This window comes from Coturnix japonica, chromosome 16 (assembly GCF_054131305.1).
Source record: "Coturnix japonica strain WE chromosome 16, WE-NBRP24, whole genome shotgun sequence".
In the NCBI taxonomy this organism is placed as follows: Eukaryota; Metazoa; Chordata; class Aves; order Galliformes; family Phasianidae; genus Coturnix; species Coturnix japonica.
In genome coordinates, this window is record NC_140678.1 from 4,425,305 (window position 1) to 4,451,772 (window position 26,468).

Sequence of the window (26,468 nt, forward strand, 5' to 3'; positions counted from 1 at the left end):
AGAAGTTCCTGGTTTCCCGACAGCTGCAGTTTTGTGAGACAAGGAGGCTGCAAGGCAGGATATGCAGTAACTGTTACTGAGCAGGTAATGGAAGCACTACCATCAGCTGTGGGGACTTCCCCTCAGAAGGCTGGAATAACTGCCTTGACAAGAGCCTTAATTATATCGACCGATGCTAATTATGTCTTTGGGGTGCCACACGCTCATAGTGCCATCTGAAAATGGCAAGGATTGCTCACACACAAGGAAAACAGTATGATGTAAATCTACCAATGGTTATTATACGCTGTAAAGGACATCAGAAAGGCAACACTGTACAGGAAATAGGGAATAAGATGATGGGTCAGGTGGCAGAACAGGCAGTTGAAGAAGGTTTCAGTTCCAGACGGTAAACTTAAAATCTCTGAACCTGAGTCAAAACCTGTAAAATATTCTAAAGAGGACAGGAGTGCAATTAATGATTTAAAAGGGAAGAGAGCAAGCTGAAAGGTGGGTGCATGCCCAGATGGTCGCATTCTTCTGCCCCTTAGTATTTTATGGACACTGGTTATAAGGGAAGGTAAGGGGATACACTGGGCAAATGGACTCTACAAAGTACGATCCCAGTGCCAGGAACAGGGCACAAGTGGGCCTAATGGGAAAGGGTACCTTCCAGGGCAACAGTGGCAAATTGAGTTCTCAGAGCTACCAAGATAAGGGGGGTATTGCTGTATGTTGGTACCTTTTTTAGTGGCCGGAGGCTTCCCTTGTAGAACTGTTCAGGCACGTGCAGTCATTAAAGTATTTTGACAGGAGATGATTCCAAGATGCTGAGGAACTACTTGGTCTGTCAAGGAAAGTGCTCCATGGAAAGTTAAACTCATAAAGAAATGACGAGTCGGTCACTAATTTGCTTTGCAGTGTAATTAGTAGCTTTCCAAAAACATAATACTTCCTTGATTGCTGGGTCTGTACACGATTACCAAAGGCAGGGACGGAAGCACCGTGATCTGGGATCCTGTGACTAAATTCATCTGCTCAGTACAGATATAAAAGCGGTCAAAGGGAGTCCATTTACTGAGGGGCAGGTGCCATATTAAACAGTGGCCGCTATGAAGGGAAGTAATAAGACTCTGATTAATGGGCATGAGTATCAAAACGGAAGTAATAGAATGAGCAAGTGTTGTTCGGGTAAAGGCTTTGGGTGGCTGTGGGGAGATGGGAGAGCTCAAACTCCCACCTGGCATAGTGAGGACTATGTGGAGCCAGTATAAAAATGCAAGGTGGGCTAAGAAGGGTGAATAAGCCATTGGTAAGGTGTAATACGGGATGCCATAGCTTTGTGAGAGCTCTTATCCTGGTCTTAAAAGTAGCACCGCTGTGAAGGGCTATAGTGAGCGTCTCTGCAGCTTGAGAAATGCCTGAGAATGCAGGTGCCCTGTGGGCAGTCCAAGAGGAGGTATCCCCTTTATCCAAAGTTGTATTGCAACGTGAAGTAGGCAGGCATAACACTGATTGGGGAATGGCTTTCTCTGGACTACGGGTTAAATTACTAGTTGCCAATTTTAGGATGGTCCAAACAGCTTTTCTTAGTCTGCATCACCTTGCTACTCTTGTGTTTGACTTGTGTGGGAAGGTGATGCTCTTTGTGTCTGTGCCAGGATACCATAAGGGAATACAAGGTATGGGAGAGGCGTGAGCTAAGAGAAAAGGAGGAGAGCGGGGCTGCCATGGTTTTGTAATTTTGTAACAATGAGTATGTCAATGATTTCTCGGAAATTTGATGAATATATATACACTTGCTCTATAACTTTGTAACGCTCCTGTCCATTGGTGTGCATGATTGGAGGAATTATCCCCCATGTGCCGAGCACTGAATAAACACGTACCTGCTTTATAACCTATCTGTTTATAGAGTCTGATTTCCGCATGTCACACGCATCGCCTCTGGGTGCCTGCAGCGCCGCGAGCTTGTCATGTGTTTCGGACGGTAGCATGGGGTACTGCGTATGTTTCAAGCCACCCAGTGGTTGCCTCCACCATGGTGAGTACATAACGCTTACCATTGCGAGATCGTGGCAAGGTGATATAATCAACCTACCATGCCTCTCCATATTTATACTTTTGCCATCGCCCTTCCCTCCAAAACGGTTTCATCCTTTTGGCTTGTTTAATTATAGCTCATATGGATAACCTGAGCAATAGCGTCCGTAGTTCAGTCCACCCCTCGGTCTCTGGCCCACTTATATGTTGCATCCCTTCCTTGATGACCTGAAGTCTCGTGGGCCCACCGAGCTAGGAATAATTCACCCTTGTTCTGCCAGTCCAAGTCTATTTGAGCCACCTCAGTTTTGGCAGCTCTATCAACCTGATGGTTATTCTTATGTTCTTCAGTAGCCTTACTTTTAGGCACATGAGCATCTACATGGTGCACCTTCACAACAATGTTCCTTATTCGGGCAGCAATGTCTTTCCACAGTTCAGCAGCCCAAACAGGTTTACCCTTTCGTTGCCAATTATCATTTTCCCACTGTTGCAACCACCCCCATAAGGCATTTGCCACCATCCATGAATCAGTATAAAGATGAAGCATTGGCCACCTCTCCCATTCAGCCACATCTAAAGCTAGCTGAACAGCCTTTACCTCTGCGAATTGACTTGATTCTCCTTTACCTTCAGTGGCCTCTGCAACTTGTCGTGTGGGGCTCCATACAGCAGCTTTCCATCTGCGATGCTTCCCTACAATACGACATGATCCGTCTGTGAATAGGGCAAATTTCTTTTCGTTTTCTGGTAGCTCATTGTATGGTGGTGCCTCTTTAGCACGTGATACCTCTTCTGTAGGTGGTGTTTCAATTTTTTTACTCTCAGGCCAGTCCACGATCACTTCTAGAATTCCAGGACGGCTGAGTTTTCCCATTCGAGCTCGTTGAGTAATTAATGAAATCCACTTACTCCAAGTGGCATCAGTAGCATGATGGGTGGAGGGAACCTGTCCTTTAAACATCCAGTTTATTACTGGCAAGCGAGGTGCTAGAAGAAGCTGAACCTCTGTCCCAGCTACTTCAGAAGCAGCCCGAACCCCCTCATACACGGCTAAGATCTCCTTCTCAGTCGGAGTGTAGCGCTCCTCAGACCCCTTCTATGATCGACTCCAAAATCCCAAGGGTCAGCCTCGGGTCTCTCCTGAGGCTCTTTGCCACAAACTCCAGGTGGGACCTTTCTCTCCAGCAGCAGTGTAGAGGATGTTCTTCACATCCTGTCCCATCCGTACTGGCCCCAAGGCCACGGCACGGGCTATTTCTTGTTTTATCTGCTCAAAAGCCTGCTGCTGCTCAGGACCCCATGAGAAATTATTCTTCTTCTGTGTTACCTGATAGAGGGGGCTCACTATGTGGCTGTAGTTTGGGACATGCATTCTCCAAAAGCCCACTACTCCCAGAAAAGATTGGGTCTCTGTCTTGACCGGGGGCGGAGACATAGTAGTGATTTTGTCAATCACATCTGCTGGGATGTGATGATGTCCATCTTGCCATTTTATACCTAAGAACTGGATTTCCTGGGCAGGCCCCTTCACCTTGCCGCGCTTAATGGCAAAACCAGCTTGTAAAAGAATTTGGATTATCTGTTTCCCTTTCTTGAAAACCTCTGCTGCTGTATGGCCCCACACTACAATATAATCAATATACTGCAAGTGCTCAGGAGCATTACCCTGTTCCAAGACAGCTTGGATCAATCCATGGCAAATTGTTGGGATGTGCTTCCACCCTTTAGGTAAATGGTTCCAGGTATACTGAATACCTCTCCAGGTAAAAGCAAACTGTGGCCTACATTTTGCAGCCAATGGGATGGAAAAGAAGGCATTAGCAATGTCAATGGTGGCATACCACCTAGCTTCTTTTGACTTGAATTCATACTGGAGTTCTAGCATGTCTGGTACAGCAGCACTTAATGGAGGTGTGACTTCATTCAGGCCACGGTAATCTACCGTCAGCCTCCATTCCCCGCTGGTTTTACGCACTGGCCATATGGGGCTGATAAAAGGCGAGTGAGTTTTGCTGATCACTTCCCGAATCTCTAATTGGCGAATTAGCTTGTGAATGGGGAGCAATGAGTCCCTATTGGTGCTGTACTGCCGTCTGTGAACCACTTTGGTGGCAATTGGTACCTCTTGGTCTTTTACCAGGAGCAACCCCACAGCAGAAGGATCATCTGACAGACCAGGTAAAGTTGACAGCTGCTTAACACCGTTTGTGTTAACAGCAGCTATCCCAAAGGCCCATCGATACCCCTTGGGATCCTTAAAATATCCCATCCTAAGGTAATCGATTCCCAGTATACATGGAGCCTCTGGACCAGTCACAATAGGGTGTCTCTGCCAGTTTTTACCAGTGAGGCTTATTTCGGCCTCCAACATAGTCAATTCTTGGGAACCCCCAGTCACTCCATGGATATATATTAGTTGTGTCCCTTGGTGACTTGAGGGCATTAGGGTGCATTGTGCACCAGTGTCCACCAAGGCTTTATATTTCTGTGGTTGAGATGTGCCAGGCCACTTAATCCACACAGTCCAGTATACTGTACTGTCCCTTTCCCCCCCCTGGCTGGGGGCGGGGCCCCTCTATTGTTTACCTCGGTGGCTTGCAGCAACTGGAACTTCCCCCTTTTGGAAGAGTTCTCCTTGGTGGTTGTTTTGCATTATAATTCTTTCACTCGTGCCTGAAGTGCAGAAGTGGATGAATTATGCCACCTCTTTATATCCTCCTCATGATTACTCAGGAAATACAACAAAGCAAAATGTATGGTCTTATCGTTGTCATTTGCTTGAATACGAGGTGTCTTATTGTTGTCATTTGCTTGAATACGAGGACGTCTCTTTTTTATGGTTGAGATTTTTGATGATACAGGTCGAGGGGAACTCATGGTATTTAGCTTTATCAATAGGCGATCGTGGAAATCCTGGTCTCCATCATCCGGTACCACTGTGGATTCATCTACATCAGGCACATTAGCCAGTTTGTCAATAATATCACTTTGTGTTCCCTCCACTTTGTCTAACCATTCCACTATTTTTTCCCCTATTTTGACAGTGGCTGAAGTGTAAAGCTTAACTTCTGTAGCGCTTATAAATAATTCAAGTTCCTGAAGTCTGCTAATTAGTTCATTCACAAGGGGTTTCCTTTCCCCTTTGCCATATACTAATGCAAGTGCACTGGCATGCTTTTCTGGAGCTGCTTTTGTAAAGTCACGCCACATTTGTCGTGGAACATGGACTGCTTCAGGATCATGTAATTGGTTTGGATCGTTATGATTGAACTGGGGGCTGTATAGCATTTCCACCAGAGCACTTTCTCTCAAAAATTGGATACCTTTCTCTGTATCAGTCCATTTCTTTTTCTCAGGCTCCAAGTCCCATTTAAAGGGGAATCTATCTCTTACCGCTATCAACATCCGCTTCCAGAGGGTGTAGGACCGATTTTGGCATGTGCCAATACCTCTGTCCACACGTGAGTACCTGGAAATGCTACCCAGTTGGCTAGCTTCACTGCCATCGAGCCACGCACTGTTGGCACCATTGTCCCAGCATCAAAGTAACCAAGTGACCATATGTTCTTTTGGCTGACGTGTGAAATCCTTTCTTAGATCTCGAATTTCACTCAGTTTAAAAGATCGATCAATAATGGTCGTAATACTTTGCTCGCCTTTTGCTCTATCAAGATTCCCAGGTGTTGATGGTGGCAACTGTGTTGATGAAGCTGTCCCATCTAGAATTTTGGACTCGAGAAATTCTTGTAAAGAAAATCTAGCTTTTGGCTCCTCTTCTTCTTCTGACTCTGACTCTTGTATTATTTCCTCCAGGTAACGCTCCTTCTTTTTCCTCTCTCCTAACTTCCTCTGCTCCTCTAACTTCTTCTGCTCCTCCAGCATTTTCTTATGCTCTTCAAACATCCTCTTATGCTCCTCCAGCTTCCTCTGGTCTTCTGACTCCCCCTGCTCTCCTGAGTCCCCCTGCTCTCCTAACTCCCTCCGCTCTTCCAGCTCCTTCTGCATTTTCTCTAACTGAGTTGAAACTCGTTTTGTCTTTCGCCCTCTTACAGGGGCAACCAACATTGTGTCTGGTGTCCCCGATGGTTCGTCCAATTGGACTACATGTGCCCCCGGTGGCTGTTCGGATTGGACTACATGTGCTCCCGGTGGCTGGTCAGATTGGACTACATGCGCCCCCAGTGGCTGGTCAAATTGGACTACATGTGCCCCCAGTGGCTGGTCAAATTGGACTATATGTGCCCCTGGTAGTTGGTTAAATACATTCAGTTCACCCCGGAGAGCACATAGCTGTTTTCAGAGAGTGTTCCGCTCGAACTGGATGGCAACGAACTCAGTCTGGAGGCTGTTGTACTTCCACTGGAGGTTGTCGCGCTCGGATCAGAGGGTTTTACACTCGAACCAGACGGTGTTATTCTGTCTAGAGACTGTTGTGCTTGTTCTGGAGGGCATTGTGCTCTGACTGGAGAGTGTCATACTTGGACTGGAAGGTGTCACTCTCAGATTGGAGGGCGTTGTGCTTGGGCTGGAGGGTGTCATGCTCGGACCGGAGGGCACTGTGCTCGGACTGGAGAGTGTCATGCTCGGACCGGAGGGCGCTGTGCTCGGACTGGAGAGTGTTGAGTTTGGATTGCAGGGAGCTTTTCTCATTTCGGAGAGCCTCTCCCTCATACCAAAAGGTGTCTCTTTGATATAGGAGATCTTTTCTCTCAGCTTCAAAAGCTTTTTCTCTCTCTACCTTCTCAGCCCAAAGTCTTTCTCCCTCAGCTCTAAGACTCTCTTTCTCATACCAGAATGGGTCTCATTGGTACAGGAGATCTTTTCTCTCAGCTTCAAAAGCTTTTTCTCTCTCTACCTTCTCAGCCCTAAGTCTTTCTCCCTCAGCTCTAAGACTCTCCTTCTCATACCAGAATGAGTCTCGTTGATACAGGAGGTCTTTTCTCTCAGCTCTAAGACTCTCATTGTCGGCCCTGAGACTCTCAGCTTCAAAAACTTCCCTCTCAGGAATGGTATTGAATAAGGCCCAATAAGCATTAGCTAGGCCCCAGATCATTTGTGCCTCCTGAGATCTGCCTGAGCTACAACATTCCTGCCTCAAATATGCGATCAAACTCTCGGGATTCTTCAGTTGTTCAGGAGTAAAGCTCCATGACACTGAAGATGTCTGTCCTTTGAGAATCTCTCCAAAGCCTCTCCACACTCCCTGCCACTCAGTATTCTCTGGTTCTAGGGAAGACTTCCTCCGGATTTTATAAATCCAGATACTAAGTGAGATTATTAAAATAATTAACAGTAAGATCAGGAAGATTAAGAGTGTGGCCCACTGATCATTCAAAAACTGCATAAAGGATGCATAGAAAGAAGGAGGAGCACGCTCAAAAATCACCATTTCTGTATAATTAGTTGCATTAGTTGCTCCCTCTGGAGCTGTATGCAGATACGAAGTAAGCATTGCTAACCATGCTTTCAATCCATTATACATTCTTATAGCTCCATAGGAAAAAGTGGCTAGCTTAAACATGATCCTATATGTTTGGAGCATCTCAAAAAAGGAACCAATGGCACGCAGTCCCTTGTAAAGCTGTTACTAGAGAAAACATTTTTATTTTTTTTTTCCTTCAATAGAAATAATAGAGAGAAAAAGAAAAAAAAAAAAAGTAAAAAAAGCAAAGCTCAGCAGTGTTTACAAAATAAACTGGAGTATTGGCAGTCCGCCTGGACTTTCAAGGTCAAGCTCACAGGTGCAGAATCGCAAACCTAAGATAGCTCCTTAAGAGAAAAAAAACACTTGTAGCTCTGTTAAAAGCTAAAAGAGCAACAGAAGAAAACACAGAAAGACAGCAACTCAATTTGCCCGCACTCTCCACCAAAATCAATCACGGTTTAAACTAAAAATCCACCTGCATCCATGACAGGGGCCGTGGGCCCCGAAGGGGCCCTAGGCCGAAAGGAAAAAGTTAATTAGGAAAAGAAAACAGCAGCAACGATCTAAGGAGGCACACTTATTTACTAAATTACTATATTGAAATACAGGATAACACAATATAATACAATATAATTGAAAGTTGAGCTAACGAATCAAGCAAAATAGGAGAGAGAATGAGTCCAGAAACCGAGAGGCCTACTGTAAATCTAGGCGAAACGGTGAAGGCTCCCACACACTCCCCTGAACGCCAGAACTCAAAAGACGTCAGTCTAGCCTGCGACAGAGTTAATATAGTGTCCAGGTCCTGTGACCTCGTGTTGTTCTCTGGGAGATGTAGTCTTCTTCTGTAAGTTGCAGATTCAGTAAAATTATTCATGCTTTATATGATGTTATGATGTGGAATACTGATAGCAAAATTACAAAATTATTAAACCATGACAACTGTGTAGAGGAAATGGACCTGGGGGTATTGATTGATGCTCGGCTGAACATGAGCCGACAGTGTGCCTGAGTGGCCAATAAGGCCAAGGGCATCCGGGCTTGCATCAGAAACTGTGTTCCCAGCAGGAGCAGAGAGGTGATTGTTCCTCTGTACTCAGCTCTGGTGAGGTCACACCTCGAGTACTGTGTCCAGTTTTGGGCCCCTCACTTCAAGAAAGACATTGAGGCCCTGGAATGTGTTCAGAGGAGGGCAACAAAGCTGGTGAGGGGTCTGGAGCACAGGGCTTATGAGGAGAGGCTGAAGGAGCTGGGAATGTTCAGCCTGGAGAAGAGGAGGCTCAGGGGAGACCTCATTGCTCTCTATAACTTCCTGAAGGGAGGATGTAGTTAGCTGGGGGTCGGCCTCTTTCATGTCATTAGTGATAGAACCAGAGGGAATGGCTTCAAGCTACCGCAGGGGAGATTCAAGCTGGACATTAGGAAATATTACTTCTCAAACAGGGTGGTCAGGCACTGGAATGGACTGCCCAGGAAGGTGGTGGAGTCACTGACCCTGGGGGTGTTCAAGGAACGACTGGATGTTGTGTTGAGGGACATGGTTTAGTGAGAGCTATTGGTAATAGGTGAAATATTGGACTGGATGATCTTTTAGGTCTTTTACAAACTTGGTGATTCTATGACATGGTGTAAGGAATCTTCTTTGGCAGGGGGGTTGGACTTGGTAATCTCTGGAGTGTAGTACGGAGCCAAGGCCATGGTCAGTGGAGGGTTCAAGGTGCTGGGAGGGAACAGAGTGAGGAACAGATGCCTTAAAGTGGCCAAAGGGTCGTTCCGTGCCATCTGACAGCAAGCAGGAGGAGTACTGGAAGGGGTGGGAGTTCATCTAGCTCTCTTCTGCTGCCTAGGGGCCAGCTGGGCATCAGTGTGGTAGTGCTGTGCAAGTGCTTGTGCATCAATTGTTATGTACTATTCCATATAAATAGATATGAAGTGGTAACTATTACACCTCTCCTTTTATCTCTCTTAGTAAATAGCTTTATTTAATCACACGAGTTGTACTTGTTTTTTCACCCAGTTCTGTTCCCCTTCCCACTGGGAATGGGCAGTGCACAAGCACTGTGTGCTGCTGAGCCACATGTTGGGTTTAACAACCACAATCATTTTGGTGCCCAATGTGAGGCTCCAAGGGTTGAGATAACAGCACATCTGTCCAGAGTGAGATAACACAGGGCTCTGTGGGAGCTGGAGAATTGCTGGCCATGATGCTGATTGTTTCTCTATTTGTGGAGCTCATTGAGCCTTCTCATGATGCTGCACTGCACAGCTCCTTGCTTGTTGCTTGTTTTCCCTGCTGAATTGTTTGTCATCTCTAGGGGCTGGATTAGAGTATTTATTTTGCTATGCTGTTTGACCTTGGTTTATATCATGATAAAACAGGCAGCTGACAAAATTAAGTTTTGTGCACATTCAGCTCAGTGGTCATCTTTGGGTTTTGGAATCTATATTGTATAGCTTCTATATTTCTTCATTGGTGATCTTGATGAGGGCATTGAGTGCACTCTCAGTAAGTTTGCAGACAACACCAAGTTGGTAGGGAGTGTTCATCTGCCTGAGGGGAGAAGGGCACTACAGAAGGACGTGGATAGCTTGTTGAGTCTTCTCATGAAGCTGCATTGCACAGCTCCTTGCTTGCCGCTTCTTTTCCTTGCTGCATTATTTGTCAACTCTGAAGGCTGGATTAGGGTATTTATTTTGCTATGCTGTTTGACCTTAGTTTGTATCACGATAAAATTGGGAGCTGACAAAGCAAAATTTTGTGCATATTGAGCTCTGCGGTCATCTTTGGGTTTTAGAAGTACTATTGTTGGTATGATTAGGAATTACACATTTTACATAGTCTCCTCTGGGAGCCCAGGGGTGTTCAAGGAGTGACTGGATGTTGTGTTGAGGGACATGGTTTAGTGGGAGCTATTGGTAATAGGTGAACGGTTGGACTGGATGATCTTTTAGGTCTTTTCCAACCTTGGTGTTTCTATGATTCTATGACTGAGGTTAAACAGATATTCAGGAATATCAGTGAGAGATCTGCCCCAAGGTGAGACAGCTCTGCATGGCAGGGGGTGTGGGATGGTCTGGGCAGCTTCCTGGAGTGGTGGGCACCCCCAGGTGTTTGGAACTTCATCTCTGAGCAACTGCAGGATCCTGTGAAACTGGTAGAATATTGGGGGCAGGTCTGCAGTGGCCCTGGTAATCCCAAACAGGCACAAATGGCTGCAGTGTGCCAGATCTAGGGAGCTGGATCTGCTGACAGTGCTGCAGCCTCTGCAACTCTTGGTACAGACCCTGCAGCAGCTCCAAGGTTTTGCTGCATGCCTTGTGGTTGCTCCAAGCTCTGGGACAGATCCCGCTGTCACTCCACCCCTCATAATGAGCTCTGCAGTCACTCCTGCTACAGGTCCTGTAGGGGTTCCAAGTATTGCAATAAGAAAATGAAACAAATTCCACCCAAGGGAGGTGCACTGTGCCAGGAGGTACAGCCTTGTGGTCGCTCCAACCCCTCCAATGAGCCCAGTGGCTGCTCCAACATAATCACATGTCCTGTAGTAGTTCCAGCTCTGGCAATGAACTCTGAGGTCCTTCAGCTCCTGCAACAGCCTGACAGTCACTTCAGCTCCTACAGTGAACCCTGTGGCTGTTAAAACCCCTGCAACTAGTCCTGGACTTGCAAACATATAAACATAGGGCTTAATTCAAATATGATTGCAACTGCATATGTTTTATATGTGTGAAAATATACTAAATATATATTTATAAATTCATTTGTCATAATTATTATCCTTTTCTTTTTATCTTTATCTCAACCCATAAACCTTAAACCACAGCACTGTCCTGAGTTGCTTACTGATCTCCATGGGACTATTCCATCTGATCTGGTCACACACTGAAGAGCACCAAAAGATCTCGAGGACTTCTAAGGGAGCAGCTCCTGAGGTATATTCCTTACACCAGTTTTGGAAGAGGCCTCCAGTTCTCTGGTGCTGCTCTGAAGGGACCCTCATGTTATGGCAGTGCCAGCAAGGAGACCTGCTCTGACACAGCCATTCCTATTGCTGCCTACTGAATGCAGCCCTGGATTGCTGCTGTAGAGACCACAGGACTGTTGTGAGACACACAGGACCTTCATGCCTGCACAAATGAGAGGACATGAGAGCACTGCAGCACTGGAAAGAGAGAAGGAATGAAAAGAGCACGTTGTGCTGCTGTCCGTGGCTGTACCTCCCCCTGGCCATGACAAAGTAGGAAGAGAGAAAAGCTAAGGAAAAGTCTCCTTTGAAAGCATTTTAGGAATCCCTTAACCTATTCAGGGAATGTGCTTCTGGGTTTACATGAGCTATTGGAGTGAGAAAATGGAAATTAGTAAAGTGAAATAAATTTTTATTTAAAACTTCAGTAACTTTTTTTTTTTTTTTTTTTTTTTTTTTTTGTGGGTTGCTATATCACACACAATCAGACAATCAAAGATGCATAAAACATGAAGAAGCATCACTGGAAATCATGTGAGGAGGACGTGCACTTTATTGAAGATGGAATAGTGTGTATTGCAACATCTTCCTGAGAGCGTGCTTGATCTCCCTGTTCCTCATGCTGTAGATAAAAGGGTTCAGTGTTGCAGGAACCACTGAGTACAGAAGTGCCACTGTCAGGTCCAGGAGTGGGGAGGAAATGGACGGGGGCTTCTGGTAGGCAAAAGAAGCAGTGCTGAGAAACAGGGAGACCACGGCCAGGTGAGGGAGGAACATGGAGAAGGCTTTGTGCCATCCCTGCTCAGAGGGCATCCTCAGCACAGCAAGGAAGATCTGCACATACGACACAACGATGAAAACAAAACAGCCAAAGAATAAACTGGCACTAAAAATGAGAAACACAACTTCCCTGAGGTAAGAGGCTGAGCAGGAGAGCTTGAGGATCTGGGGAATTTCACAGAAAAACTGGTTGACAACATTCCCTTGACAGAGAGGCAGTGAAAACGTACTGGCAGTGTGCAGAAGAGAGAGGAGAACCCCAGTGCCCCAGGCAGCTGCTGCCATGGTGGCACAAGCTCTGTTGTCCATCAAGGTCCTGTAGTGCAGGGGCTTGCAGATGGCAACGTAGCGGTCATAGGACATGATGGTGAGAAGGGAATACTCTGCTGAGGCAAAGAAGACAAAGCAAAAGATCTGTGCAGCACATCCTGCATAGGAGATGGCCCTGGTGTCCCAGAGGGCGTAGGCCATGGCTTTGGGGAGAGTGGTGGAGATGCAGCCCAGGTCGAGGAGGGCCAGGTTGAGGAGGAAGAAGTACATGGGGGTGTGCAGGCGGTGGTCGCAGGCTACGGCTGTGCTGATGAGGCCGTTGCCCAGGAGGGCAGCCAGGTAGATGCCCAGGAAGAGCCAGAAGTGCAGGAGCTGCAGCTGCCGCGTGTCTGCCAGCGGCAGCAGGAGGAACTTGCTGATGGAGATGCTGTTGGGCATCTGCAGATCCTGAGCTTGGAGTCCTGCTCAGAGTGCAGAAGATAATGACAATTCCAGACCATTCTCTGAGACACTCCTCCTGCTGTACTATAAATTTTTCCTTTCCCTTGGGAAAATGATTATTCAGCTCCACAACTTTTATTTATTTTCATGACCTTCAGCATCTCTTAAGGAGTAGAAGATTAGGGAGCTCTTTCTTTCTTCTCATTTCATAATTGTATTCCAGCCTCCTGGATATTTTCCTCTTTACCGCAGCTGCTCTTAAGACCCCAACCTCAGCCTCTGTGCACTTTTAATTGTCTCAGAGATATCAGCCTGTTAACAGGACAAGTGAACTATTAATGTCTGCAGAAAGCAACTGTAACTGAAACAGACTGCATCCTTTTAGGAAGGAGAGGCTGAAAGAACAACCTGTGTCACTCTGGATGGACTGAAGAAATATTTGGGAGTATCAGAGCTGTGTTCAAAGTTGACAACCCATTTAGATATCTACCACCAATCCTCTTTCCTTCCCTAAGAACAGGAAATGGAAAACCCCTGCCTTGGCTCTCCTGTTGCAAAGGCCCCTAGGAAACATACAGTTGTGCAGTGGAGCTGTGATCCCTTTGCCCCAGGCAGCAGCTGTGGCAGCACAAGCTCTGCTGGGGGGCTCCTTCCCCCCACACGTCTCCCCGCAGCACCCTGGGCAGCTCCCCGGGCAGGCTGCCTTCAGAGCTGTGCTCTGACGCTGCATCACGGAAGCCCTCAGCTGGAGCAGAAGGATTTTAATACAGTAAAGAAACATGCAGTGCCTTCAGCCAGATCTGCTACGTGATGTTCTAGTTTAAGTTAACCCTCTATGAAAAGCAGCTGCATGGTCTGCAGTGAGACTTACCTTGTCATTGTCTGTGAGTGAGCTCACAGCCCGCTCACACCGTACATATCCTGCAGTCTCTCTCCCCTTTCCCCTTTCTCTCCTCTCCTTCTGTCACCTGCAGGCTGTGCTGTGCACAAGAGCTGCTCCTGGGCACAGCTGTCTCTCTGCAGCACTGCCCACTTTTTATAAGCTCACAGTGTCCCAGGAGCTCAGCCCAGCTCAGCAGCAGTTGATGTCATTTTTATCCTTCTCATTCATCTCCCCTGACATGTCCCTGAGTCCTCATGGCCAACAGCCAGGATGTTTACTTCTGTGGTTTTGCACTAATGCAAACTCCAACATGAAATAAGCCAGTAATCTTGGTACAGCTGCAGGCCTGAGCTCCTGTTTGGAACACAGGGACACAGTTGAATGGCTTCCACAATGGCACTGTAGCGCAAGGGGGATACCAGAGTCTTTAGGATGGATGGGCAAGGAGACAAGGAAGGGCGACTGTCATCTGTGAGAGTGCACTGAGGTCTGCCTGGGGATGGAAGAGCAGCCAGGTCAGAGCTACTGGAAATGACAAACAGAGGAGACTGAAAGTGTCTGTTCCCAGCTTCCTGATTAGGGAGAGCAAGTGGAAGATGCCCTCTGCAGACAGATGGGAGTCTCATGTTGTCAGGCCCTTGTCCCTTTTGGGAGCCTTTTTCACTCCAGTATCTGCTGCAGGGACAGCACAGCAGGGCATATGCCATCCAGCAGATCCATGGATAGCACCGATGGCAGCTTCTTGACCAAGCCATGGAGGAACCAAAGAGGAGAGGTTCTCTGCTGGATCTCATAATCTCAGGCATGGAAGGTCTGGTGGGAATTGTGAAAGTCAAAGTGGCATCAGGCCATGTGCATTCTTTTCTTTCCATTTCTTTTCTTTTCTTTTCTTTTCTTTTCTTTTCTTTTCTTTTCTTTTCTTTTCTTTTCTTTTCTTTTCTTTTCTTTTCTTTTCTTTTCTTTTCTTTTCTTTTCTTTTCTTTTCTTTTCTTTTCTTTTCTTTTCTTTTCTTTTCTTTTCTTTTCTTTTCTTTTCTTTTCTCTTCTTTTCTTCTCTTTTCTTTTCTTTTCTTTTCTTTTCTTTTCTTTTCTTTTCTTTTCTTTTCTTTTCTTTTCTTTTCTTTTCTTTTCTTTTCTTTTCTTTTCTTTTCTCTCTTCTCTTCTCTTCTCTTCTCTTCTCTTCTCTTCTCTTCTCTTCTCTTCTCTTCTCTTCTCTTCTCTTCTCTTCTCTTCTCTTCTCTTCTCTTCTCTTCTCTTCTCTTCTCTTCTCTTCTTTATTTTTCTTTTTCTGAAACTACGATTGTCAGGGGTTACTTAGATTTACCTATGCCCGTGACAGGGCAAGCCACCCTGTAGGGGCCCCCCCCCACCTGGGACCCGGAAAGGAGGGGGAAAAGGGCAATGGGATAAAAACAGTGGCAATCTAAGGAGGAAAAAACCTTATTTTACTAAATATGATATCGAAATACAAGATAACACAATATAATATAATTGAGGCTAACAAATCAAACAAACAGAGAGGGAGAGAGTCCCCGAAAACCGAGAGGCCTACTGTGAACTCTAGGCGACACGGCTGGAACGCTTCCCACTCTCCGAGAAGTTCAAGAGAAGAAGGAGGGCACTCCAGCCTGGGAACGAGATTATATAGCGTCCTGGTCCCGTGACTTATCATTACCCCTGTTGTTCTCTGGGATATGTAGTCTTCTTCTGTGGTCTGCACATTCACTAGAAGTATCCATACTTTACATGATGTTATGATGTGGAATACCGATAGCAAAATTACAAAATTACAAAACCATGACATTCCACCCCTTATTCTACATTATTACATCATGGTTAATATATATACATATATATACATTTATGTAAAATTATGATAGCTAAATAGTAGAATTGCATGTAACATAACTAAATGTACAATTATAATAACTAAAATACACTACACATGCAAACATATATATATAGATACATAAAATTATTGACTGCACTCCCCCAGCATCAAATTCCCTTGTGGTACACATTGAACATCCCCATCCTTCTGCATTACCTACCAAGTGCACCCAGGTCCCTGGGCAAAGACAGTTCCACGGATAGGTTTGCCCTTTCCAGAAGCTGGAAGGACCCAAACAGCTTTTCCCAACATGTTCTTTACATGTACAACAGGGACCTTATCTCCTTCTATAGTGTGTAGGGGGATAGATTGACTAGGACCATCACGATTGACAGATCCTCTAGTATTGACCAACCAAGTGGCTTCTGCCAGATTCTTCTCCCAGTGCTTAAATGTTCCACCACCCCTTGCTTTCAACATAGTTTTCAACAACCCATTATATCGTTCAATTTTACCAGAAGCTGGTGCATGGTAGGGAATATGCTAAATCCACTCAATGCCATGATCTTTGGCCCAAGTATTTATAAGAGAATTTTTGAAATGTGTCCCATTATCAGATTCAATTCTTTCTGGGGTGCCATGTTGCCATAGGACTTGTTTCTCAAGACCTAATATGGTGTTTCGAGCAGTAGCATGGGGTACTGCGTATGTTTCAAGCCACCCAGTGGTTGCCCCTACCATGGTGAGTACATAACACTTACCACCGCGAGATCGTGGCAAGGTGATATAATCAACCTGCCACGCCTCCCCATATTTATACTTTTGCCATCGCCCTTCCACCCAGAAAGGTTTCATCCTTTTGGCTTGTTTAATTACGGCACATGTTTCACAGTCATGAATAATCTGCGCAATAGCGTCCATGCTTAAGTCCACCCCTCGGTCTCTGGCCCACTTATATGTCGCGTCTCTTCCTTGATGACCTGAGCTCTCATGAGCCCATCAAGCCAGAAATAATTTGCCCTTATTCTGCCAGTCCAAGTCGATTTAAGCCACCTCAATTCTGGCAGCATTATCTACCTGATGGTTGTTTTGTTTTTCTTCAGTAGCCCGACTTTTGGGTACATGTGCATCCACATGACGCACCTTTACAACCATACTCTTTGTTCAGGTAGCAATGTCCTTCCATAATTCAGCGGCCCAAACAGATTTACCCATCCGTTGCCAGTTATTTTGTTCCCACCGCTGTAACCACCCCCATAAGGCATTTGCCACCATCCATGAGTCAGTATAAAGATACAGCATTGGCCACCTCTCCCATTCAGCAACATCTAAGGCCAGCTGGACAGCTTTGACCTCTGCAAACTGACTTGATTCTCCCTTACCTTCAGTGTCCTCTGCAACCTGTCGTGTGGGGCTCCACACAGCAGCTTTCCATTTGCAATGCTTCCCTACAATGCGACATGATCCGTCAGTGAATAGGTCATATTTCTTTTCATTTTCTGGTAATTCGTTGTATGGTGGGGCCTCTTTAGCACGTGATACCTCTTCTGCTGGTGATGTTCCAAACCTTTTATCTTCAGGCCAGTCCATGATTACCTCTAGGATTCCTGGACGATTGAGATTTCTCATTCGCGCTCGCTGTGTAATCAGCGTAATCCACTTGCTCCAGGTGACATTGGTAGCATGATGGGTGGTGGGAACCTGTCCTTTGAACATCCAGTTCAGCACTGGCAGTCGAGGTGCCAGAAGGAGCTGTGTTTCAGTCCCAACTACTTCGGAAGCAGCTCGAACCCCCTCATACACGGCTAAGATCTCCTTCTCAGTTGGAGTGTAGCACTCTTCAGACCCCTTCTATAATCGACTCCAGAATCCCAGGGGTCGGCCTCGGGTCTCTCCTGAGGCTCTTTGCCACAAACTCCAAGTGAGGCCTTTCTCTCCAGCAGCAGTATAGAGGATGTTCTTTACATCCTGTCCAGTCCGTACTGGCCCCAGGGCTACAGCACGTGCTATCTCTTGTTTAATCTGCTCAAAAGCCTGCTGCTGCTCAGGGCCCCATGCAAAATCATTCTTCTTCCGCGTCACCTGATAAAGGGGGCTTACAATGAGGCTGTAGTTTGGAATGTGCATCCTCCAAAAGCCCACTGCACCCAGGAAAGATTGTGTCTCTTTCTTGCTAGTTGGTGGAGACATGGCAGTGATTTTGTCGATCACATCTGTTTGGATGTGACGATGTCCATCCTGACACTTTATACCTAAGAACTGAATTTCCTGGGCAGGTCCTTTTACTTTGCTTCGCTTAGTAGCAAAGCCGGCTTGTAGAAGAATTTGGATTATCTGCTCTCCTTTTGTGAAAACCTCTTCTGCTGTATCAGATAGCCAGGAAGGCCAACAGTCCCCTGGAGTGCATCAAGCAAGTTATTGCCATCTGGGTGAGGGAAAGGATTGTCCCTCTCAGCTTTGCACTGCTGCAACCTCACCTGGAGCACTGGGTGCTCTTCTGGGCACCACAGAACATAAAGGACATCAAACTATGGGACAGTGTGCACAGGAGGGCACTGGAACTGAGAGATCTGAAGTTCAGAGTTTCATTGGGATTGACTGCTTGCTCAGACTGGGCCCTTCTCAAACCCCACATCTTGTGATGACACACAGGGCCCACATGGGACATGAACTTCACAGCATCCTTGCACCCCATACAGAGCCTGGGATCTTCTGTCCCATTGTCTCTCATTTAACATCATACAGACCTCCATCCCACTGCCTCAGTAAGGGTCCTGAGGTAACATGAGAGACCAGATCTCCATGCCAAGGGTCTGGGGATCAGAGCTTGGCATGTCTATTTTGTAAGGCAAAGGAGGGGTTGCTTAGCATCAGAGCCACCATGCCAGTGCCTTTGCTTAACAGTAGTATTGGCTTTCAATTATCTGCTCTAACTAGTCCCTTGGGAATCTTGCTTGTTATTGTTCCTCAGTGGGCCCATGAATACTCCAAGAAACTTCACTGTTACTTATGACTTTGACTTGTTGAGCACTCTGTGCAAACTTCTCTCTGCACTGGAGATTGAAGGACTCAGCATCAAATGTGCCCTGGGGCCCATTATAAACTAAAGAGTCTCTTGTGCCTTGTGCCTTCCTGTTCTCTTCTTCAGGTTTTCAGAACTTGTTCAGCAAAATGGAGAGATATCTGGAGAGCTTAAAAAGGAAGAATCCGGCAGACATTTATTGTCTATTTATTTATAGTTGGGTTTATACAAGAAGTTAAAGAAGCACTTTGCAACTGATATCAATCCAGGATGTTCCCAATGAGTTCTATTCTGTTTCTGTGTGGACAAAGTTCCTCCTCAACCTCGCCACCCCATTTATTCTCACATTGGTCCCATGGGACTTGCATCCCTTTTCCTCACATCACTCTTCTCCTCTGCATTCACCTGCTCAGTATTAAACCACCTTTGCACCAGCTGCCACTGGCTTTCCACAGAGAAACAGCTGCACATGGAAAAGGAAAGATTTCTCTTTATTTCTGGCCAACAATGCGAAGGAAAGGTGATGCAATTGAATGAATAGTGAAACACACTGATCAACTGCATGCCATGCCCAAGCTGCATCTATTGAGGCTTGTCTATCACAGGGAATATTTGTACAATAAATGAGTTAGACAGAGATAGGATGGGATAGATCAAATCACAGTGAAGGAGTTGACAACAGAGTTCATAAGACTAGAGGTACTGAGAAAATTCCAGTAATCTCCCTGGGGTATAGCAGTGGTAGATTCCAAGCTTTAGTCAGAGGGCATTGGAACAGGCAACGCTGTTTGCGAACCCTGAACATGAAGGCATCTGTGTCCTGCAAACACAGTTCTTGAAAGCATTGTAATTAAAATGGGATAACAAAACAAAACAAAAATAAAAACAAAAAACAAACAAAAAAAAAACAACAGAAAATTCCATCAAAGTCTCATATACACTACTCAAAATACAACAGGACTTGTGAAAATATTACATTTGAGAGGGATTAACACATTTTCATTGATTTCTATCTTTGTCATCAATACTTGTTTCAGTTTTACTGACATTTATGAACATCTTTTAAGCTTACGACCACAAAATACATAAAAATTAAAAAAAAAATTTTTAAAAAATTAAAGCATGAAAAAAGAGAGAAAGAGAAAAAGAAAAAAAATGAAAGAGAAAGAGAAGGAGAAGGCAAAGGCAAAGCATAAGGCAAAGGCAAAGGCAAAGGCAAAGGCAAAGGAAAAGGAAAAGGAAAAGGAAAAGGAAAACAAAAACGAAAACGAAAAGGAAAATGAAAAGGAAAGAGGAAAAAATCAACATACAAAAAGAAAAAGAAAGAGAAAAATAAAAAATAAAAAGGGATAGATAGAATCATGGTGAATGAGTTGACAACACAGTTCATCAGTCTTTAGCGAGATGAAGCAAATTTTAGTCATCCTCCTAAAAGTCAGAAATCAGACAGATAATTGGGAAGTATCTGACTGATAAAGAGCATGGGATGGGGAAATCTGGCAGGCTGTGGCAGGAGCGTGTGTCTAAATGGCCTGCTGAAAACATGTCCTTAACCACGGCCATTTATTTAGGAGAGCTGGAGACACCTGGAGGATGAGGGACATCAAATAGGCAGCAGGGAAGAGCAGCGACAACGCCAGGATTTAGTCTCAGGGCATAGGCACTGGCACCTCTGTCTGTGTCGGTGAACCTGAAGGCGTTTGTGTCCAGCAAACACAGTTCTGGAAAACACTGTTCTTTCAGAAAAAGAATTAACGAAGAAAAAAAAAAAAAAAAAAAAGACATCAAATCACCTCAAAGATTCATATATACAACTTAAAATGGAACAAGATTCATGAGAATTTCTCATGTTGAGAAGGGTTAACACATTTTCATTGATTTTGCTCTTTGTCTTCAATTTTTTATCTCAATTTGATTGACACTAATGAATATCTTTTAAGCTTACGACCTCAAAATAAATAAATAAATAAATAAATAAATAAATAAATAAATAAATAGCGATCCATTTGTGTCATGCACATGGCCTGATGCCACTTTGACTTTCACAATTCCCATCAGACCTTCCATGCCTGAGATTATGAGATCCAGCAGAGAACCTCTCCTCTTTGGTTCCTCCATGGCTTGGTCAAGAAGCTGCCATCGGTGCTATCCATGGATCTGCTGGATGGCATATGCCCTGCTGTGCTGTCCCTGCAGCAGATACTGGAGTGAAAAAGGCTCCCAAAAGGGACAAGGGCCTGACAACATGAGACTCCCATCTGTCTGCAGAGGGCATCTTCCACTTGCTCTCCCTAATCAGGAAGCTGGGAACAGACACTTTCAGTCTCCTCTGTTTGTCATTTCCAGTAGCTCTGACCTGGCTGCTCTTCCATCCCCAGGCAGACCTCAGTGCACTCTCACAGATGACAGTCGCCCTTCCTTGTCTCCTTGCCCATCCATCCTAAAGACTCTGGTATCCCCCTTGCGCTACAGTGCCATTGTGGAAGCCATTCAACTGTGTCCCTGTGTTCCAAACAGGAGCTCAGGCCTGCAGCTGTACCAAGATTACTGGCTTATTTCATGTTGGAGTTTGCATTAGTGCAAAACCACAGAAGTAAACATCCTAATTGGAAAGCATCATTGACAGAGCCAGACTGGATAGGTCATCTATGGTGTTAGGGTGCAGAAGGTGGCACAGAGGCATTAGACCAATCGTGGGTCTTGGAGTTGACGTAGCAGCAAGGACACTCCTTGTGCATGGATTTCCTGAAGGCCCCGTTCTGCATTTGCAGCTGCATGTGAGTGTGGTGGAAAAGAACTGACATGACACTAGGCTGCTTCTGATGCCATTCACTTGAGAGCCCACAGAAAACCAAGCTTTTTTCTGTTGAAGAATAAAGATGTTTGATAGCTTTGTTTGCCTTGAGCTTCAGAAGATGCAGCAGATGGAGAAAAGAGAAAGATCTGGCTCTTTTTTTTGTGAGCTCATCCATTTAGTCAGGTGAGTAACTCTGCATGCTCCATGGAGATGGGTGGTAAACACACTTTGAGGTGCCATAAATGCTGGGTTCTGTTATCATTTAGGATGGTCAAGAATACCTCTGCACCCTCTCTGCCCAGCAGCTTATGCTCAGGATGGAGGTGTCTATCTCAGCTATTTCCCACACAGTTTACAAGCACTATCACACATCCAGGAGGACCCCAGACATTTTGGGCATTATGCAGTGTCTGCGTGAGAGCAAGTGACTCCCTGCTGAAGGACCGAGGACTCAGAGCAGGAGCTCACATGCAGGAAACTCCTTGGGCACATCTGAGCTGAAAAAGAGGAATCCCATCTCCTGTGAGTCCAAGAGGAGCTGAATCCCATTTCAGCCCCAGGGTTTGTATTTGGAATGAGTTGCCTACAGTGCCTCAGCTGGATCACAGCCCTGATCCAACCCCCCCTTTCCTTGTCTGTGTGCCCTTTTTTTTTCATTGAACACTCTCTGGTAAGACCCCCCATATGTCTGGAATAAGTCACTGACCACTGGATGGTTAATTCATCAGATTTCAAAGCACAGTCATGATGCTGTTGTCTTTCAGGAGCTGTTGGCCATGAAGATACAGGGACATGTAAGGGGCCACAAGTGGGAAGAATAAAAATGACATCATCTGCTGCTGAGCTGGGCTGGGCTCCTGGGACACAGGGAGGTCATAAAAGTGGGCAGTGCTGTAGACAGTCAGCTGTGCCCAGGAGCAGCTCTTCGGCAAAGCACAGCCTGCAGCTGACAGAAGAGAGGAGAGAAATTGGAGAGAGCTTACAGGATGTGTGAAGTCTGTGAGATCACTGAAGGAGCACTGATCACAGACCACAACACGGTAAGTCTCTTGCAGTAGGTAATGTAACTGCTTTTAATAGAGGGTTATGTTAATGTGGGGCATCTCATAGAAGACATGGACGCAGGCACTGCATGTTACTTTATTGTGGAAAAAGCCTTCTACTTTAACTGAGGGCTTCTGTGCTGCAGCGTCAGAGCACAGCCCTGAGGGCTGCGTGTCCCAGCATGGCTGCAGGCTGTGCAGCCGGGGCTGCAGGCGGGTGCCCAGGGCTGTCCTGCAGAGCAGGGTCCCTGCTGTGACCCAGGGTCTGTGTCCCGGGTACGGGACTCTGCCGCCTGCCAGTCTCAGCACTCAGCCTGCCCGGGGAGCTGCCCAGGGTGCTGCGGGAAGACATGTGGTGTGGGGGGAAGGAGCCCCCCAGCAGGGCATGTGCTGCCACAGCTGCTGCCTGGGGCAGGGGGATCACAACTCCACTGCACAACTGATTGTTTCTGAGGGCCCTTTTCAGGAGGAGAGCAAAGGCAGGGAATTTCCATTTCCTGTTCAGAGGGAAGGCAAAAAGTATTGGAGGCAGAAATCTAAAAGGGGCAGTCAAATTTAAACACAGCTCTGAGATTGCTGAATGTTTTTTCAGTTTACTGCTTGTTTAGTGAGCAGTCACACATGATGTGCTTTCAGGTTCTCCTCTCTCAAGGGATGGTATTAGTTGAAATCGCATCATTTTCTGTTTACCTGAATAATGCACTTATCCTGCAAACAGGCAGGTTTCTCTTACAGATACTGAAAGACACAGAGGTTAGGTCTGGGTTCTTTAAGAGCAGTGGAGGTAAAGTTATGAGACATGAAACTGATGAAAATATCCAGGGAGATGGGGTTAGATTAGAATAGGAAAGGAAGGTTAAAGCTCCATATGCTTCTTCTGCTTATGGAACGTTGAACTTCATGAAATTAAATGCAAGTTGTGGAACTAAATGAACATTGTTATAGGAGAATTAAAACATTTCATAGTATCGTAGTAGGAATGGCTCTGAGAATGGTCTTTACTTGTCATTATCTTCTGATACTGGACTCCAAAGCCAAGAACAACAGCAGATGTCCAACAGCAGCTCCATCAGTGAGTTCCTCCTGCTGCCGTTGGCAGACACGCGGCAGCTGCAGCTCCTGCACTTCTGGCTCTTCCTGGGCATCTACCTGGCTGCCCTCCTGGGCAACGGCCTCATCAGCACAGCCGTAGCATGCGACCGCAGCCTGCACACCCCCATGTACTTCTTCCTCCTCAACCTGGCACTCCTTGACCTGGGATGCATCTCCACCACTCTCCCCAAAGCCATGGCCAACGCCCTCTGGGACACCAGGGCCATCTCCTATGCAGGATGTGTTGCACAGCTCTTTTTCTTTGTCTTCTTCATCTCAGCAGAGTATTTCCTTCTCACCATCATGTCCTATGACCGCTACGTTGCCATCTGCAAGCCCCTGTACTACGGGACTCTGATGGACAGCACAGCTTGTGCCACCATGGCAGCAGCTGCCTGGGGTGCTGGGGTTCTGAGTTCCTTGCTGCACACTGCCAGTACGTTTTCACTGCCTCTCTGCCATGGGAATGTTGTAAACCAGTTTTTCTGTGAAATCCCCCAGATCCTCAAGCTCTCCTGCTCAGCCTCCTACCTCAGGGAAGTTGTAATTATCATTTTTAGTCTAAGTTTAGCCTTTGGGTGCTTTGTTTTCATAGTTGTGACCTATGTGCAAATCTTCATGGCCGTGCTAAGGATGCCCTCTGAGCAGGGAAGGAATAAAGCCTTCTCCACGTGCCTCCCTCACCTGGCCGTGGTCTCCCTGTTTCTCAGCACTGCCTTTTTTGCCTATCTGAAGCCCCTCTCCACTTCTTCCCCACTTCTGGATCTGACAGTGGCACTTCTGTACTCAGTGGTTCCTCCAACACTGAACCCTATTATCTACAGCATGAGGAACAGGGAGATCAGGCATGCTCTCAGGAAGGTGTTACAATATGAACTATTCCAGCTTCCATAGTGAGTACATTTTCACCACACAATTCTCTGTGATGGTTCTTTCTGTTTTAGGGTATTTAGATTTTTTGATTGCTTATGATAGAGTAACCTGCAAAAAATGTTGCACTTTATTTCACTACTTCTTTCCAATAATATTTCCATTTTCTCAGTCTAAGAGCTCATGAAAACATGGAACCAGATTTCCTGAATAGTTTATGAGATAAATAAAAAGCTTTAAAAATAGACTTTTCCTTAGCTCTTCTCTCTTCCTACCTATGTGTGTCTGGGGGAGGTACAACCATGGACAGCTGTACAATGTGCTGTTTTCTTTGCTGCTCTCTATACACTGCCACAGTGCTCTCAAGCCCTTGCATTTGTGCAGGCCTGAAGTTCTTGTGTGTCTCACAACAGTCCGGTTGTCTCAACAGCTGCACTCCATGCATGGAGTAACAGGATAGCAGTCAGTAGTCAGTAATGTGAACAGCTCTGTCAAGGTTAGTCTTTTTTTTTGGCCCTGTCAATGGAGTTATCTAGATCAATCTATGTCCATGACAGGGGGGCAGTAGGCCTGTGGACCCCCTTGTCCCCAACAGATGGGAAGGGAAAAGGGAAAGGGGTAGGGAAATGGGAGCTGGGCTCAAGGAAACAAACAGAGCAGCATCAATGACATAAAAAGGAAAACTTATTTACTAAATATGATATGTGGAATACCAAAAGGAATAATTAGAAAACCATGACATTCCACCTCTTATTCTACATCACTACATCATGCTTAGAAAACATATCTATATACAAATGAACAATAATTAAAATGCATTAAACACACAGGTCTATATACATATATATACATAGAATTACTGACTGCACTCCCCCAACATCAGATTCCCTTGTGGTACACACTGAACATCACCATAGTTCTGCACCACCCGCCAGGTGCACCCAGGTCCCTGGGCACAAACAGTTCCAAGGAGAGGTTTGCCCTTTCCAGAGGCTGGAAGGACCCAAACAGCTTTTTCCAGCATGTTCTTTACATGTACAACAGGGACCTTATCTCCTTCTATACTGTGTAGGGGGCTGGATTGACTAGGACCATCACGATTGACAGATCCTCTAGTATTGACCAACCAAGTGGCTTCTGCCAAATGCTTCTCCCTGTGTTTAAGTGTTCCACCACCCACTGCTTTCAACATAGTTTTCAACAACCCATAGTATCATTCAGTTTTACCAGAAGTTGGTTCATGGTATGGGTTATGATAAATCCACTCAATGCCATAATCTTTGCCCAAGTATTTATGAGGAATTTTTTGAAATGTGTCCCATGATCAGACTCAGTTTACTCTGGGTTGCCATGTCACCACAAGACTCATTTCTAAAGACCCGATATGGTGTTTAGAGTGGTAGCATGGGGTACTGCATATGTTTCAAGCCACCCAGTGGTTGCCTCCATCATGGTGAGTACATAACACTTACCACTGAGAGATCGTGGCAAGGTGATATAATCAATCTGCCACGCCTCCCCATATTTATACTTTTGCCAATGCTGTTGCCTCGGGTCTCTCCTGAGGCTCTTTGCCACAAACTCCAAGTGGGACCTTTCTCTCCAGCAGCAGTGTAGAGGATGTTCTTTACATCCTGTCCCATTTGTATTGGCCCCAGGGCCACGGCATGGGCTATCTTCTATTAAGTCTGTTCAAAAGCCTGCTGCGGCTTGGGGCCTCGTGTATAATCATTTTTCTTCTACAGTACCTGAAAAAGGGGGCTCACTATGGGTCTGTAGTTTGGAACATGCATTCTCCAAAAGCCCAATATGCCCAGATAAGACCGTGCCTCTTTCTTGTAAGTGTGTGGAGACAAGACGGTGATTTTGTCGATCACATCTGTAGGGATGTGACTACGTCCATCTTGCCACTTTATAGCTAGGAACTGAAATTCCTGTCAGGTTATTTCACTTTGCTTTGCTTTATAGCAAAACCAACTTTTAGAAGAATTTGGATAATTTGCTCTCGTTTTGTGAATGCTTCTT

General features: G+C 45.8%; 1 protein-coding gene across 1 annotated transcript; it reads left to right on the forward strand.

Annotated features, from left to right (window-relative positions):
- The first annotated feature begins 23,531 nt into the window (after positions 1-23,531).
- LOC107307342 (olfactory receptor 14J1-like) lies at positions 23,532-24,644 on the forward strand. The gene has a single exon (XM_015850841.3). It carries the CDS (start codon positions 23,532-23,534, stop codon positions 24,465-24,467), a length of 936 nt encoding a protein of 311 aa, XP_015706327.2. The 3' UTR covers positions 24,468-24,644.
- Positions 24,645-26,468: the final 1,824 nt, after the last annotated feature.

Bases quoted from the DNA above. Each gene is read 5' to 3' on its own strand.
- LOC107307342 (XM_015850841.3), top strand. From the start codon at position 23,532: ATGTCCAACAGCAGCTCCATCAGTGAGTTCCTCCTGCTGCCGTTGGCA.